The sequence below is a fragment of the Montipora foliosa genome, chromosome 10 (assembly GCF_036669935.1).
Source record: "Montipora foliosa isolate CH-2021 chromosome 10, ASM3666993v2, whole genome shotgun sequence".
Classification (NCBI taxonomy): Eukaryota; Metazoa; Cnidaria; class Anthozoa; order Scleractinia; family Acroporidae; genus Montipora; species Montipora foliosa.
Window position 1 is genome coordinate 20,835,797 of NC_090878.1, and position 17,765 is coordinate 20,853,561.

A 17,765-nucleotide genomic window follows, 5' to 3' on the forward strand; every position below is an offset into this window, starting at 1 on the left:
GCATTGCAGCGAGGCTAGAAAGGCTTATCAGCATTAAAACAAAAGAATATTTTATCGGGCCGCCATTATGAAAATGGTCTATTAGTGGGTTTTATTGTGCGGAATTTAAAGTTGAGATACGTTTTCGCTAGGTGTAATATTATTACATTATCCACTGGATAGCAATTAACTCAATGGATGATGCTAATTTGGGCTGTAGGTCTCCATGTGCAGTCGTTGTGCAGCATTTACTTGTGCTGAATCCTGACATTCGCTGGCTCTGTGAGGTATCCATTGTCAAGTTCAACACCTCTTTTAATGCAAGAGATACTGTGTATACATTTTGGCCACTCAGACTTTTCTGGATAGGTCTATTGTCACAATACCCAACAGCGGTGGATCTAGGATGAATAATGACTGGTTTCCAAAACAAACAAAAAAGTTTGGGCATGCTCCCCGGGGAATTTTTTTGGATTGTACATGTGACTCTCAAAAATCCCCTTTCCTTTGTCTCCGACTGATTTCCATAAAACTGTGAAAACGGGTATGGATCCGTCCCTTCCCAACCAAGAAATTTGTAGAAGTTCAGGAATTCACATTGGTTGAATGTATAAGTGTACATGTGCTGACTTTAATGAGAGCTTGTTCTCTAAGAAAAGTATAGCTTGCCATATTTTTCTACTGTGAAAATACTGGGGATATGTGTTGTGGTATTGACATAAAATTAATAAGGTACCACGCTTTTTATAGTGCATCTGTGCATTTACGTTGCAAGATGCACAGGGAATTATCCTTGAGAGAGAGCTTGATACAGGGAACTATTAACAGAAAGAAACAAATTCCACCACTGGAAATTTCTTTTGAAATTTATTTACAAGTTCAATTGGCAACTGAGTCTATTTTACATTCCAAATAGTGAAATATTACTAAATGTCTATTTACAAAAGGGTGATACCCATAGAATTAACAAGACAAATATACACATGTTTGAAATTACTCTTCCCTGGTCATATAAAAATGTTCAAATTTTACTGAAATTATCACAGAAAACAAGGTTTATGATTGTTAACGTTTAATATAGAGGTTTTAATAAAAATTAATTTATTTTAAAAAACAGTAATTATGGTTGTAAATAATGATTGGGATCTTACATGTAGCTTTACTTCAGATGACGTGCTAAATGTACAAGTTATCTACAACTGAAAAAGTGTCACTGCACTTAACTTCCCAACTTAGTAAAGAGCACAACCTTGTCATTGTCAGGACTTTAAATAAAAAAGTTAGTTCTTACTTCTGAAGAAAATTACAATTATTCTGTAAAATTAATGGTGTCATCTTTGTGTACCTTGTACTATGAAGCTTCCCTCAGCAGTTATTAGCTTGTCAGTGCCTTGAAAAAGACTGTCATTTAAAAACATTCAGCTTGAAGGTTGTATCTTGCCACATAAGTGGATTAATACCGGTTTCCAACAGTTCTAAGACGAACAATTTTTTTGGCTTGATTTTGAAAAAGGTAACAACATCCTGGCAAAAGACCATTCCTGATGTAAGCATTGAAAATTATAGCATATTATGTTTGTTTGATTTTGGTTTGATTTGTGAATCACAGATGTTCAAAAGAGAAAACTAATAGATCTTTATGAGTGGTTGAATTCATGTGGGTATGGCTGATCATGGCCTCACACATGTAGGTTGAGAAACCCTTCCCAAAAGCTTCGTTATAAGAGGATAAAATATCGATGGTTGACTCATTAAATAGATAATTGTTTTCCAAGAAAATTGGACCCAGAACACAGTATTAAATCTGTTCAAAATCAAGCTAACACAGCATTATCGTACAGATTGACCATTCCTGTGTGTTCCTCTCTTCTATATCTAATACCAATTCTCTATGCACTGATAAGTGCACTGGAAACCAAAATAACAGTGTTCCTAACTAAGTCTCTTGTTCCTCAAACAGCAAAAAATCTGTTTACGTTACGATCTAACTGATTGTGATGAAAAAGAATGGCGAATGGCAAGTGAAACAGCCATAAACTATTTAAAATACTCTTGGTTTCTTAGAAATACAAAAGCAAGTCTTCAAAATTTATTGTGATCGGAAATTTTTACTACCAACCTCACAATAATTATTATTAATAAAATCTTCAAAATATTCCCTTCAATAATAATTATTGCTGAGTTAGTAACATGTGTTTCATGACTTCTTTGATCAAACTGATCAAACCTGCAATGCAAAACGAACTTGGAACCAAGAGTCCCCTTGCAGGAGTTTCAATAAAAGAGCCATCAATTCAATATGCAAACTAGCATGCCACTCCTCTTGTTATTCTGTAGATGCTTCATAGTACGTTGACAGTAATGCAGCTTCTACAGGTTCCATACAAGACGGGCACGTGAAAGACCTCACCAGCCAGTCTTCAATACAGTCTTTGTGGTAAATGTGCATACATGGAAGAAAACGAATTGGATCTCCCATGCAAAAATCAGTCATACATATTACACACCTGAAATAGAATGAAATTGTTGTTATTTAAAACTATATCCGGATATTCCAAACCTCCTGTTTTCAGTAATGCATTGGTTTGCCTTGACTTTGTGCAAGGTTTGCCTTCATTCACAGGGGGCATGCTCTCGTGGCAGCACTTGATTTCTTTGTTGATATTATGTCAGTCTATTCAATGAGAAAAACTAAAAGTTCTGTGAACTAAAAAAATTTCCCATGCCCACAGGGTTGGAATCTGTATATCCCACAGTAATATACATGAGAGTTAAAAGATCATTACAAAGAAAGCCCAGGCTTGGACAGAACATGCACTGTCATCATGCCAACTGGGAGATTGTCACTAGTGAGTTCGATTCATATCCTGTAACAGTTGAACAAATGAACGATAGAGTATATGAATACCGGTAACTAACAAAAATAATCCATGAGTGTGTGTTGGTTGCGAGATGGTTAATAGCCAACGAGGCGCGTAGCGCCGAGTTAGCTGTAACCAAGCGCGAATGGAACAATAAATCATTATTTTATCAAATTTGAACCCATGACCTCTGATGCTGGTGCAATGCTCTAACAACTGATTCAACTCATTCATCAAGTCCTTCACGGGAAGACATGAGCCTGACAAACTGACTTGCTCTCTCAACTGTGTGGCTTTATACATGTATCTCAGTTGGTAGAGCATTGCACCAGCATTGCAGAGGTCATGGGTTAAAATTTAATAAATTAATAATAATTTATTATTCCATTCACGCTGTATGCGACTGGTTACAGCCAACTCGGCGCTGTGCAGCTTGTTGGCTACTCTCTTTCAATAACACAAAGACTTAGTGTGGTTTTTGACAATGAGGAAATGTCCTAGACTAGGTCCATCACTTGTCTTCCCTTAGGTGATAATACTACTAATATTATATTACATGTATATGAAGAGTTGATAGAATCAAGCAAGTCAAAACATGAACAACAGAAGCACAACTATTCAAGAGATTTCAATATTACAACCAAGGTAAAAAAGAAAGATGTATAGGATTATAATATTTCTTGATCACACGTGGCATGTGACTGACTTATATAGAGCAAAACCCCATGATATCTTTAATGCAATGTTTTGTATGTCATGTGTCCAACATGCAATGAAAGACCAAATGTCAACTTTGGAGCCCATAAACAACTGAGAGCTGTGATCCAAATTCTAAAAAATTTAAGGTCCTCTAGAGGGCAAAGTTTTATTCTATTGCTATCATTCTCTTACAGCTGCATGCTATAGGCAAATAAAAAATATACCCATAAGGGTTTTTTTGCAACTTTGTTTTCCATTCGTATAGCTCACCCATGTTAATACCTAATTAAGAAATAAATTAACGGGAAAACCCATGAAGTAAAACAAGCCCTCAAGTGGCGATTTTCTTTTCTTTTTGGCAACACTCATCCCCCCCATGTGAGGTTAACATAGGATATTGGCAAACCATGTAATGTGAAGGTCCTTAATTATATTTGCGCAGCTACCAGTCATGCAAATAATGCAAATGACATTTCAAGTGATGCGATTCTCTATTTACCAAAAGTGCATTAGCAACTAGCACATGGTTGTCACAAGTCTGTTATGATCAAGCTTTCTGGCAAAAAACTAAAACAAATTTGCATATGCCCAAACCCCATAAACACTCGTTCCTACGCATCGCGTGTCCACGAGTCAAAAAGGTGGGCTAAACAGAAAGACATGGCTTGTACTTAGTATAATTCTGACGTAATTAATTAGTAAGAATCGCTTTGCAGTTGAAAGCATCATACCAATATCAAACATAAACAGAGGAAAGCCGGCAAACTGTAGCCTTCTTTACCAAAACGCTTTCACATTTCTGGGATTCTGTTTTTGTTGGAAAGTTTTCTGCCAAAATTTTGTTAGTTTCTTTGAAAAAAGAAGTTCGACGTAGACGTATCTATTGTAGTTGTACTGTTAAAAAACTTAATTATAAACAAAACAAAATTCGGATCTGCTGCATTTAGTCGAAATTATTTTCCATCATCACGGACTTCATAGACCGGAAGTTGAACTTGATAATTGAAACACAATCTTCTAAATAATTGTCAGTTCTTGTTTCATGGTTAATTCTTTCCATGGTTGACGCACTTCGAACAAAAGCGGAATAAGCATAAGGCCAAGGTGCGTTCTTTGACATTGGCATTAATAATTTTCATGGCCAAAACACATCTGTCCTGAATAAACACTCCACAAACGAAGCTCTTACATACGCACGTCATTTCCTTTGGCTTTCACAAAAAAAAATGCTTTTGGAACCTAGAAACGTTTGAGGACAAAAATAGGACACCATCACTGAACATTCGGCTGAATCCAAATTAAACATAACACGGAAAAGAAGCTGTTATGTAAGGCTTGTACAAAATCAGCAAAGTTGGGAACGTTTTGATTTCCATATTTTCATTAGTTTTCGACTCGACGGCAAGTTTTACTTCGAGGAATATATTTAATTGTTCTTATCTAATCCTTGCATATCAAAATATGTCTAGAACTTGACGTAGATATATCACACTGACGTAGATAATTGCTACAGACAATGACTAAGCTGTTCATACGTACTCGCGTTTTTTCCCTTTGGAGCCATCATACTTTCCGACGGGGAGATGTTGAATGAGTCCCAAGCGCTGTGCTAAGCGAATCTGCTGATCTTCGGAGAGTAAATGCGGAGCATGTTGACTTTGAATAAAAATAGGAGCCTCTTCCTGCAAAAAAAAAAGATACATCACGTTTGACGACATTAAAAGCGTTCCACAAAGAGTGCTCATATATTTTTTTTATACTTGATATGGCGGTGGTGGTTCGCCAGCTCTTGGTGAATCGGGACTCTCGTCGCCACGTAACAGCGAAATATCGTCTTGTCCAGAGCTTTTCAAACAGTTTCCCATGTCGGGATTAACCGAAAGCTCTACAACCTCAAGACGCCTGACCTAATAACTACACAACACTACACAACAACCACTTCCTCTATCGACCTTCGCCAGTTTGTCCACTCCGAAGGAAAAATTATTCTCAAAACAAATGCTTTGTTGTCGTAATGTGACGTCATAAGTACGTCGAGGTACAATCGGAAATAGGTGTCGAAACTTTATCCTCGGACGTTATCACGCAAGTTTGGAGGAGTATTTTTTAAAATACTCTCTTTTTAATTTGCCATGCAGTGTTAAAAATATGTATATGCTTCATGAAAAATGACTCTAAAAAGAAATGATTTTTCCAATATATTTTAGGTGATTGCTTCTGTTTTCGTCACATTTCGTTTAAAATCTTCGGGAAGGGTTCGTTGGAATTTCCCCGAATCATTACTGAGCGTGCGCAATTCCGTCGCGCGCCTACTTCGAAAATGGCGGACGCAATGTGTGTGTTAGCACGTGAGGTGAATTCTGAATTTTCGATTTGAATGAGACGGAATTTTGATTCAAGCATGCCCGTAGCGGTAGGAGCAAGCTCCCTTAGTTCGCTTGTAACACCGGACGCTCTGGAAAACGCAGCAAAAGAAGTCGATCGGCAGATTGCTGGCGACAGACAGTATCCAGAGCTGGCTGAGCAAATAAACGTTTCGCAAGGTAAGGAAGTTCCTCTGCGGAGCTCTTCCGGTTACGTGAAAGAAATATTTTTTGCTTAATACTGATGGATGTAGCTTGTATCAGCGGGATAGTCAAGGACACAGTAACTGCAAATTTAATTATGATAATTATTTTACATTACAGTCAACTCTCTCTAAGACGGACACCATCGGGACCGGACTCAGCTGTCCGTTTTAGAGAGGTGTCCGGCTTATAGAGAATCGACGTCACATGACCCCAGGAATTTTGAGATAATAATGCTGAACCTGTGCACAGTGAATACCCGTCTGTTTAAAGTTTGTTTTAACCCTTTGACGTCCAAACTGGCCTAAACCGGCCAGACTTAGTATTTTACTCTGTCTATTAAAACGCCAAACGATTTTACTCGTTAATGCGGAACCCCTGGGAGTCAATGGGTTAATCACTTACTGAAAACTATGTCGCCATTAAGTTATTTACTTGAACGAAACCTACCTGTTTTAGATTAAAATACAATTCGGTTGTCACCGACAAGATAAGAGCTGTCAATTTAACGTCTGGTGTTAAAAAGAGTCACGTATATGAATTTTTTTCCCTAAATCGTAATTTGCGGCGACATTCAGCATCTCACAAGTGTCCATTGATGATTTCAAAGTGTCCGTTGTCCGTTCTATGGAGGTGTCCGTCTTATAGAGTTTGGTTATGGTAAAATGACTAAGAAACAGCCGGGACCAGCACCAGGTGTCCGTCTTATAGAGATGTCCATCTTACAGAGGTGTCCGTTAAGAGAGAGTTAACTGTACATACTTTAGACCACTTAAGGAGGGTGCTTACTGTTGTTATTGCCATACGTTCTGCGCATCTCGAGACACTCGGGTTTCCTATCGGTGATGCGTACTAATAAAGGGATATTTTTGTGCGGTTTAAAACTATCCGGAAAAGTAAATCTTAGTAAAATACTCTTGGTATCCAAAAAGAAAATTGGGCAAACAATGCATTTTTGAGAGATAATTAAGCTTCAATTTTAGAAAGAACGGCATACATTGCTTTGTATTTTAAAGCTTTTTACAAATGTCATTCGAGAATTATCTTTGAAAAATGCGTTGTTACCCCCAATTTTCCCTTTGGATTTCTATAGCACTTGTTAAGATCTACATTTCATGCATACTCATAAACCAAAGCAAAAATACCTTTGAATGAGTAGGCAGAGAGTGTCTAATCGGCGTGGGTCGTGTGTCGTGAGTCCCTAACCCTAACCCTTTCCCCTAACCCCTTTTTTTATCAACGACTTTGAATGAGTAGGCAGAGAGTGTCTAATCGGCGTGGGTCCTGGTTTGCGAGTCGTGGGTCGTGGGTCCCTAACCTGAACCCTAACCCTTTCAATAATCAACGACTGGAAATTCTCGAAACAGACAAGACCTAAGACCTAAGACAAATTTGGACCGAGCACTGAGGGAGTTACAGCTGTAATAGATATCTTTTTTTATCATCGAACAAACGTGACCCACAACCCACGACCCACGACCCACCCACCCACGCAATCTAGCCTCACCCAGTAGGCACCGTCTTTAATTGACCTTGGTCTTGAACCAAGGGCTGCACTGCCTCCTTCATGCCTTCACTGCCTCTCTCTCAGCGGTGGGAGAGAAGGGGATCCTGCACGCACGCATCCCTCTGAATTTTGAATGCTGAGAGAGCTGTCAAAATTTAGGCAATCAGCTCCCCCCCCCCCCCCCCCCATACTCTCGCAGTATGGTCACTTGATACTGGTCAGGGGATACCTTGTTTTGACAGGTGTCGGTTGACCATAACATGGATGTCCAATATCAAAGATTAACTGCTGTAAACTAGCTGGAGCATGGCTGCCATGTTGAGCACAAGTAAACGAGTGTTGATGATGATGATGATGATTGTTAAATTTGCCTTGCTATATTTATTGTTTCATATCCTCATTTCCAATATTGTATGATATGAGTTTAACAAATTTTCCATCACAACGACAGAGTTTGTCTAGAAAGCAGCCATTTGACTTGTATCATCAGCTTCACATTCTCTTCCTGTTGCAGCTGGGACAACCTTTAGTGGAGTAAACGACTATGACTACCCATTTCTTTCATCACCTTCTGTTGGTTTGGCTGGCATGGAACTTGTCAGTCTCCTTAAAAGGGTTCCTCTTCCAGCAGAACTGGTTGAGCAGTTTGATCGTATCCTTTTTAAGCTCCGGACAACAGAAACCACTGAACATACAGGTCTTAAAGGGGCTAGGTCACGCAGTTTTAGGCAATTTCAGCACTGATCGAATGGTCATAGAATTAATTAAAATATCAAAAGAACTGTTTAAAACTAAAGAGGAACTCTAACAAAACATAGGGAAGCCAAGAAGGGACATGGATGGACAAACCTGGAGAGGATTGAAATGGATTGAAGTTGGGTAAATTTGAAAAACGTTGGCCCACCGTTTTTCGAATTTATATCAGTCTATATCACAATGTCATTAATATTTTACACTGCTGGAAAATCATTTTCAGCTGTTATGTGGCCATGATTTTGCAAATGAAAGACTCTTGCTCTGCCAATTTGACGTTTAGAGCTCATAATTAACAAAATTAAACAAAATTACCTAGAATAGCATGACCTAGCCCCTTTAACCCGGGAATGTTTACCTTGAGAGCGCCAAAAAAGGTATAAAGTAAGGGGAGCAGCTGATTGGCATCTGAAACATGGAAATAATCATTACATAGTTGGATTTTTAATAAAAGGAGCTTACAGCGCCTGCCATAGTTTTAGCATCTACTGCTGTAGTGCCTGAGGAACATTCCCTGACATTCTGAGTTATAAAGCTTTTTCAAACATATTTGTGTGACAACTTATACTGTAGCATTAACTAAAGCTATGATACCCACAGTTGTGAATGTAATTTTAGCAATTGCATAGAGAAACCTGAAAAATTTAGTACTTCAACGGGGTTTGAACCTGTGACCTCGCATTACTGGTGCAATGTTCTAACCAACTGAGCTATGAAGCCACTGACATTGGGAGGTGTTCATTTGTGGGTTTTAATGTTCCTGTCATGAATGAATCAATAATAAAATGAGATATGAAGTGAATCATATTTAGAGTTTCCCGCTGGCTGAAGCACGAAAGAAGTGGGAAACAGATTTCTCACGCTGGGCAGCCTGGGTCGTGGCGCATGTCTGGCTTTGAGACATGCGCACTTAGCGTATACAGTTTTTGTCTTTTGATTGACAACTTATAGCACAGCATAACATTGTTTTTCTTGTCCTGGTGGAATGGACTTTTAAAAGTACCAAGCACAACGGAACCCGTCACTAGGACACAACCACATAAAATAATGTATTGTTGTGATCTTTGACAGAGTTATTTACAAAAATAGCTGTTGACCTTTTGACAATAATAAGTTATTACCTCTCGATAAACTAAATTAACGTGAGAAATACTAATTTAAGTTTAAACTGCTCCACTTTTGCTGTTACACGAGGGTCACATAGAAATTGAAAGCATCAAAACGAGGCTTTCACTGGCTAATCGAGAGAGCTAAAGTCTACACATTTTTGAATTAGTATTATCCTGATTGAAAGTGGCAATTTCCCTCCAAGTGAGAGCTAGAACTTCTTTTTTTTCTGAGAAGCAGCAGATAGTTGAGAGTTTCAGCGACGTGTTCAGTCTAGACGTCATTGACATCAGTGTGATCGTCATCATCGCCATCAGGATCATCATCCCCTTCATTATTTATTTCATCATCAGAATCGTCGTCAAGCACATTTTGCCGCCTTAGTGCCCTAGTCCCTCTCACCCACCCAGTGTAGTGGTAGATATGAGCATTGCGTACAGTGTTTAATAGTGACATTTTAAAGCCAGTAGTACTAGACCAGTATACAGTTGTGAAGTTACACATAATTTGTAGGCAATTCTTGGCAACCCAGCGTGAGAAATTGAAGTTTCCGGCTTCTCTATGTGAGTGCTAAAATTGCGTTCATAACTTTGAGGATCATAGCTTTACTTGATTTCAAATCCGCGGTTCAATATATGATTGATTTCATATCTCATTTGATTGGCAACTTATAGCACAGCATAACATTGTTTTTCTTGTCCTGGTGGAATGGACTTTTAAAAGTACCAAGCACAACAGAACCCGTCACTAGGACACAAAAACATAAAATAATGTATTGTTGTGATCTTTGACAGAGTTATTATTGTAGATATGCAGTGCAACTGTATGATGGGACTGTTTCCGGAGATCAAGAGAGCTTGGCTTACTATTGACAGTGATATTTTTGTGTGGAATTATGAAGATGGGTGAGCATTTCACTGATTGCCTTTGTGTAACGGAAGTTGCTGAAAAGAAGACAAAACTGAGCTGTGTTTTACTTTCTCTCTCTCTCATTAGAAGTGATTTGGCTTATTTTGATGGCCTGAGTGAGACCATCCTGTGTGCAGGATTAGTAAAACCTAAACCAGGTATGTTTGTTTGTTTGTACTTAAAGGGGCACCAGCCGCAGCATCACGGTATTTTAGTCAAACTTCAAAACACTAAAAGACCTCTTTGCATCAATGAAGACCAAAACGTAATGCTGTAGTTTTGTTACTAATGACCATTGAAGTGAACTGAAGCTATTCTTGGTTGTTTGCGGCCAAGGTTGGAGAGTATGGAAATGGTTGAAACTTGAAAAACTGGCCAGTTTTTTCAAGTTTGGAGACGATGTCTTAAGAAAGTTGCTAAAAATTAAATATGATTAGCTCTTTGTGCCATAAATACATTTCGTATCTTCTCAGTGGGTTGTCAGGAATGTTGTATATGTGAGCTGAAGTACTAATTTAAATTCTTACCCAGTTTTGACCTAAAAACAGCACATTTAGCATGACAGGGCCCCTTTAATGTCTGTTTGCACTGAATTGCTTATTATTATTATTATTATTATTGGCTTTTAACCCCAGGTAAGGGTAAAGTCCGCTACGAGCCTAGAAGGCCCACCGGGCCGGCGCTTATCTCCGGTTTCTGTAGCATGAAGTGACTAGGAGTATTTCTACTTCCCCTGGATGGGATGCCAGTCCATCGCAGGGTTACCCCCAGCAGTAACTTCACCGGTACCCATTTATACACCTGGGTGGAGAGAGGCACCAAGGGAGTAAAGTGTCTTACCCAAGAACACAACACAATGTCCCTGGCCAGGACCCGAACCCGGACCACTAGATCCGGAGTCGAGCACACTGAGCAGGAGGCCACCCTGCCAGGGTGATCATGTATATACCAATATTTCCCCCATAGGAGTTGGTCATAACAAATGAGGAAGGGCCCTTGGGGTTCCTTCTTTGATTTTCACATGTCTAGCCCTCTCTTCAGTATCCTAGCAGTGCATAGCAGTGTTGTCTTCTGCAGAAATGCTATGCATACTTTAACTTCAAACTAGTCTATCCGTTTACCTAAATCTTTTGTGACAAAGCCAAGTGCGCCCACTTCAACTGGAATGACGAGCACCTTTCTCATGTCCCACAATCTGGTTACTTCCCTATTTTTGTACCTTCTGTACTTATTAAGTAATATCATAACCTTGCCATTGTTATTATTATTATTATTATTATTATTATTATAATTATTATTATTATAATTATTATTATTATTATTATTATAATTATTATTATTATTATAATTATTATTATTATAATCCCCTTCATCATGAGATCTCATGCATTCAGGTTTGATTTCCAGACTCTTTTTATTTAGTTGTTACAGTGTATAATTATTATGTTGTTTTAGTCTTTTGGTTCCCTTGTCTGTCCCGTGAGGTTTTTCTCAAGGTATTCAAGGTGTTCTGCTCTTATCAAAACCAGTATTATTTTGATTTGATGCTAATAATAGCTTTCCTCTGGTTTTTATTTATAGAAATTTTAAGAGAATCTGTGAGGTATATATTGTGTCTCACAACCCCAATCGATATTATTTTGCTGGCTGTCACATTCACACCAAAGAGATTAGGTAGGCACATACTGGCATACATGTAGTAATCTTTAAGTAGTAGATAAGATATGACTTGGAGATCCGTGTGAGTGTTCACAATGGCAAGTTGAAGCAAGCCATTGTAAATGCCTGTGCAGATTAGACGCAGATATTTTATCGCACTTGGGAAATAGGACAATAAATTGAATACAGTAGTTAAGGTTAATGAATACTACAATGTAATAGTGTTTTCACTCACGTGATCAGTAACCTTGTTTTTCCACTGAAACAAAAGAAAATGTTTTCATGATAATAAAGCTCAATTCCCGTAGGATTAGCAGGGTACACCAACATGGCTGCCGTTTCATTGTTTAGGAACACCAACATGGCTGCTGTGACGTCACATGAAAACACTCTATTAGCTGAGCAACAGTTTGTTTTAAAAGTTAATTCTGCTGTTTAGTAATTCATCAACCGCAGTTGATTTGTATTGGGGTTGGTATATGGAGGGGACTGGTTAACCCAGTTACTCTTGGGGGTTCCCCGCTGACGAGTAAAATCGTGTGGCGTTAGACAGAGTAAACTACTAAGTCTGGCCGGGTTAGGCCGGTTTAGGCCGGTTTGGACGTCACAGGGTTAATGGGGACATACCGTAGTTTTTCAGTGAGTGATTAATGGGGACATAGTTTTTCAGTGAGTGATTAATGTGGACATAGTTTTTCAGTGAGTGATTAACCAATTTACATCTCAGGTTCCCCAGGATGACCCCTTGTGGCAAGTAAAATCGTTTGGCTTTAGACAGAGTAAAATCTCTTAACTCTCACTCTCAGGGGTTACAGTGCGATGCACCTTACGGTGGCCACCCAACAAACTTTCACATTTGACAACTACGTGTATGTTTGTCAACTCGAACAACCCATTCGACAGTGTTCAACGTACAACCGTGCGAACTTTGCGAGGAGGGGTGACTGTCAATCAATTCGCTCACCCTTATTGGCGTACAAGTTTTAAAAACTTTGTTAGGTGGCCACGGTAATAGGTTAACCCTTTCACGCCTAAACTGGCCTAAACTGGCCAGACTTAGTAGTTTGCTCTGACTAATGCCAGACAATTTTACTCGTTAATTAATGGGGAACCCCCAGGAGTCAATGGGTTAAGTTTGTCGGGTATAAAGACTGACACAGGATGCATAATATTGTGTCTCATCAAACTATCCACTTTGGTACGTCTTCCAAGACACACGAAACTGGATAGTTTGTCCAGACGCATTACGCATCTTGTGCCCATCTTTCTAGTATAGGAATTAAACAGACACAGAAAGGAATTTATTTCTTCCCAAATAGAGATTTTTATGCATTTGTCTATTCATTTCTTTTACGTGGGGCATACAAGCATCTTCGTAATTGCTTGCATTCGTTCTTGTATTGCCTTAACCAAGACAAGATTGAGTAGAGACATTTGGGTCAGCCAATGTTGAATTATGCTGCCGCCCATCCAACATTTGAGTTGATCACGCATGCACAGCGTGTACATGGCGTGTGTGATGTCGTAAACAAACAGTTTTGGAAACAGTTTGTTTTTGAGTTGTACTATACCCTGGCTTGTTGCAAGCACCACCCCCAATCACCTCCTTGGGTAAAACAAATTGGCATTTTGTATTACTGCCTGGCTTTGGCAAATTGCTTTTATGAACAAACAGCCAGTGGTGTTGTAGTTTACATGTTTAATTTCAATATATCATTATCCTATTAAGTATACGTGTATTGGCAATTCCTGCCCTCACCTTTGCGCAGCAGATGTAACTTTGATTGTAAATAGCTTCGTTATGTTGAACAAAGCCAAGTATTAGCTCAGTGAGCATATTGCACACAAAAAATAACTATTTTCCGAAGTTTGTTTCAGAGGATTATGCGTTTTATATAGTGGTGTTTGCACAAGATGGATAACATGAGCATGAAAGTGCATAAATTAATTCGTCTGGACTGATGATTGGTCTCTATTATAAAAACAGTCATTACGTCAGAAGTTGGAAGGTGAACACAGTTACCGGTATTCAAAAAGTGGGATCATAAGCAATGTTCTGGGATTTTGAACAACAGTTTACATGTACGTGCAAATAGACTGTTACATGTACATACACGACTTGTATTATTGAACATTTACTGTACAATAATGATAATAATAACAACAACAACAACAACAACACTAATAATAATAATAATAATAATAATAATAATAATTATTATTATTATTATTATTATTATTATTACAATTTCTGGATCACACCAAAAATGAAAATTACTTTCTATTTGACCTCAATTCCTAAGGAAACCTTGCTCATGATGAGTTTGCAGAAATGCATCTTCGGCCAGACCCGCTGTTTTCTATTCCATCGGATAATGTTTACCTGCCTTGCATGACGGGAACTCACTCAGGAAGGATTTTCCTTGGAGGAAAGGATGGATGTGTTTATGAGGTCATTTACCAGGTACTAGTTTGTTGCACAGTGTGCAAAAACAATCTTGAATTAAAACATTACTTTTTTGTGACTTAATGTTGCAGGTCATTTTTTTCCTTACTTGGTTAATTTGCAATCAAACTAGGTCATTTTGTTTCAACGTAGGTCAGCTTGTTTCAACCTGGATCAAGTTGTTTCAATGTAGGTCAGTTTGGGGTAGGTACAAAACGTAGGTCACAGGTCATTGTTTTACCAATACAGATAGTATCCAAAACATTCATTAAAGCTAACCTAATAGACCTTTTTGCAGATACGGCGGCGATATTTTGATCTTCTATTGTTTTGAAAGACATTATGGGATGCTCAGGGGGCAAATTAATGTGTATTTGCCCCCTGGGCATCCCATAATAGCTATTCGAAACAAGAGAAATCAAAATGGCCGCCGTATCGATAAAAAGGTCTATTTGGCCTAAACGAACGTTTTTAGGCTTGATATTACCATTTGTAAATGGTTAGGGTTTTTTCTGTATTGGTACATGTAAAACAATGACCTGTGACTTGTGTTTTCTACCTGCCCCAAACTGACCTACATGTAGGTTGAAACAACTTGATCTAGGTTGAAACAAAATGACCTTCAATAACTACACTGTAGCTTTCTAATAATTATTATTTTGACTACAAGTGTCTTGGGTCCAAGTAAAGCCTGGCTTGTTCAAAAGGTGGAATAACATTTTTGATTTGTGGAGAAGAATAGGAGTAAACGCCTGTTTTGTTAAAGAGTAATGTGAAGAACAAACTGTGGGAAAAGTTGTATTTCCAGCATTTGTTACCTTTTAATACTTCAACAGGCTGCGGACAGTTGGTTTCAAAGAAAATGTCGCAAAGTGAACCACTCTTCAGGAACATTGTCGTTTCTTGTGCCTTCATTTTTAAATGCTACATTCAGTGGAGAAGGTAAATAGCCTTGTCTTTTTGAAGGAGCAGTTGATTTTTGAGAAATCCAGTTATTTAGTAAAATTCCCGAAAGAGAGAATTGATCAAGTTGTGGCCCTCATGGGAGATGCAATTCTGGTTATCCATGAGACCTGTTGCACATGGTGTGAATTGCATACGTGGCAAGTACAGTTGAGAACGTGATGAACAAGCTTGCAGAGAAGTTCTTTAAAGTGTGCTGTCCTTTTCAATGTGGAAAATGTAAGCTTCATTAGTGATGAAATGTATCCTCGCAAACTTTAAGTTTTGTTTGCTATTGTGCAATTTTCGGCTGGATTTGGTTGTTTTGGTTGCAAAAAGTTAATCTGCATGTACAGTGTATGTCCTCTGTGGTTCTCAGAAGACCCACAGCTGGCATCATCACAGATTTTCAAAGCAAAGAACATCACAATGGGTTTGATTGCTATTCAAGCCTAGATGCTTGGGTTGATTGCTTTCTTAACTCTTAAGTTCTTTTACTGACAATAGGAAATGGTTCATGTTGGATTTTCAAATTCACAACTTTCGTGTCTTCTTTATTGTTAAGTGGGGAGACATTGTTTACCAGTTTCATGCAGTTCCTATTATAGCAAACGTTCAGCAGTCATTTGAAGTAGAGTGTGTAGTTGGAAAAGGTGTTGCGTTGGAGTGAGAAAGAAAGAATTTATGCAGTAGATTTTGTATTTGGCTTTTGTCTTGTGGCCTGAAGTTTGCCACAAAAAAGGTTATTTTTTTTGTTTCAGATGCCATTGCCCAATTAGCAGTTGATAATACAAGGAATATTCTCTACACTCGTTCAGAAAAAGGGACCATTCAGGTACTGAGAACTCTTGAAATGATCTAAAACCTACTGCCAATAGTTGAGCAGGGTTGTCAATAAGCACAGGCAGCAGGCAAATTTTGCCGGCTGAGTCTGAGGCAATCACCGGCTGGATTTTTGGCTGGAGATCGTTCTGTATGGAATGGGAAATGAACGATTCTGAGGTGAATCACTTGCTATCATTTGATATCGAACATATTGTCGAACTGAAAAGATTTGAATGAAATAATTTCCGACTACCTCAAGTTTTGGTAGCTCTATCAGAGGCAAACCTATTCAAATGAAATATTGTTTCGAGTGCTTGTTTACTGCTTTCTCTTTCTGTTTCTCCCTTCGCTATAATTTTGTTTTTGCGAGGCTTGGTAAAGATTGGGAATGAGATGTCGTAACCAGGCTCCAGTACATGTACATGTGGGAGGAATAAGATTGTGCAATACTGTTTCTTTATTCAAGTAAATTACCGGTAAAGGTCATCGAAGATAATTATTTTGTATAAAAGAGTCTTTTAAACGTTTTTTATCGATCATTGATTCATCATGGCTTCAGCAGATGAAAATCCATGGAAAAGGAAACACAACCAGGGGAATATAAGGGCATTTTTCGCTCGAAGACACCAAGCTCATTACAGTTAAATTAGAAATGAAGTTTTATGTTAGCACTCACTTGTGTTGCAACTATTAAGTTCACATCTTAATGACATGTACAGTGTAATGTTGCCAGAATAATGTCAATTTTGAGTTAACTGTTTGTTGGCAGAGTAGGAAATACCGGTAGGTAAAATAATTAATTCTAGACAAGGAGTCAGTAAAAAACTGTACATGTAATTATAACCAAATGAAAGCTGTGGTATCAAAGAGGTCTCAGATTGCACCAGAGGGCACCAAAACTATTTCAAATTTCAAAATTTCCAGTACCCTTCCCCCAGGGTGGGCATCGCCGACCCCAGAAGGTGTGCCGCCCCTGATATCTGCTGACTCACCTAACTTTTCAACCGGCATGCATTTTCCTCACCTACAACCCTGGTTGAGCACATGAGCAGGCGGTTGAGCAAAATATAAAAAGTAAACTTGAAGTGTGAATGAATGTTGTCCTTAGCAGTGTGTATACATACCGTAAATCCTCTATTAACCCTGCGCTCTCAAATAAGCTCTCCTCTCTAAATAGTGCCCCCCCTTCCTTTTCAGAGGGAAAAAGTTATTAAGCCCCCTCCCCCCTACCCTCCCACCTTATTCTTCATAACCAAATAAATAAATGATAGACTGTATTTATTAATCACGACAGTAACACTTCATGTGGGCTGATATTGGTATAGTTTATTCATGTGCGGGAAGTTCAGATTTTCCCGCAAGTACCGGTAATTAACTCATTGACTCCTGGGGGTTCCCTATTGACGAATAAAATCGTCTGGCGTTAGACAGAGTAAAAAACTAAGTATGGCTGGTTTAGGCCAGCAGAAATCAAGCAGAAATCAAGTGACCCCTTAAGCTACTGTGAATGT

General features: G+C 38.5%; 3 protein-coding genes across 7 annotated transcripts in view; 2 read left to right on the top strand and 1 right to left on the bottom strand.

The window, feature by feature from the left end:
• LOC137973676 (solute carrier family 4 member 11-like) overlaps window positions 1–1,269 on the top strand; it is a 34,356-nt gene extending 33,087 nt beyond the window's left edge. For all 4 annotated transcript variants that reach the window (XM_068820548.1, XM_068820547.1, XM_068820550.1 and 1 more), the window contains one exon: window positions 1–1,269. This exon is cut by the window's left edge and continues 317 nt beyond it. The gene's annotated coding sequence lies outside the window, so the exon portion shown is untranslated.
• LOC137973678 (RING finger protein 11-like) lies at window positions 834–5,519 on the bottom strand. Its single transcript, XM_068820552.1, has 3 exons — window positions 5,300–5,519; window positions 5,079–5,221; window positions 834–2,486 (listed from the first exon to the last, which is right to left on the bottom strand). Exons 1-3 carry the CDS (start codon window positions 5,402–5,404, stop codon window positions 2,306–2,308), a joined length of 429 nt encoding a protein of 142 aa, XP_068676653.1. The 5' UTR covers window positions 5,405–5,519; the 3' UTR covers window positions 834–2,305.
• Window positions 5,520–5,825: 306 nt separating this feature from the next.
• The window catches only part of LOC137973675 (nuclear pore complex protein Nup155-like), a 43,851-nt gene continuing 31,911 nt past the window's right edge, over window positions 5,826–17,765 (top strand). For both annotated transcript variants that reach the window (XM_068820545.1, XM_068820546.1), the window contains exons 1-8: window positions 5,826–6,082; window positions 8,128–8,265; window positions 10,282–10,378; window positions 10,470–10,540; window positions 11,964–12,056; window positions 14,345–14,505; window positions 15,324–15,429; window positions 16,191–16,264. In XM_068820545.1, the coding sequence (XP_068676646.1) occupies window positions 5,917–6,082; window positions 8,128–8,265; window positions 10,282–10,378; window positions 10,470–10,540; window positions 11,964–12,056; window positions 14,345–14,505; window positions 15,324–15,429; window positions 16,191–16,264 (906 nt within the window). In that variant the 5' untranslated portion in view covers window positions 5,826–5,916. The remainder of the gene's footprint in view (window positions 6,083–8,127; window positions 8,266–10,281; window positions 10,379–10,469; window positions 10,541–11,963; window positions 12,057–14,344; window positions 14,506–15,323; window positions 15,430–16,190; window positions 16,265–17,765) is intronic.

Bases quoted from the DNA above. Each gene is read 5' to 3' on its own strand.
- LOC137973678 (XM_068820552.1), bottom strand. From the start codon at position 5,404: ATGGGAAACTGTTTGAAAAGCTCTGGACAAGACGATATTTCGCTGTTA. The intron at 5,222-5,299 runs GTATAAAAAAAA...TTTTTTTTGCAG, and splicing joins AACCACCACCGCCATATCAA to GAAGAGGCTCCTATTTTTAT. The intron at 2,487-5,078 runs GTACGTATGAAC...ATTCTATTTCAG, and splicing joins TCCAAAGGGAAAAAACGCGA to GTGTGTAATATGTATGACTG.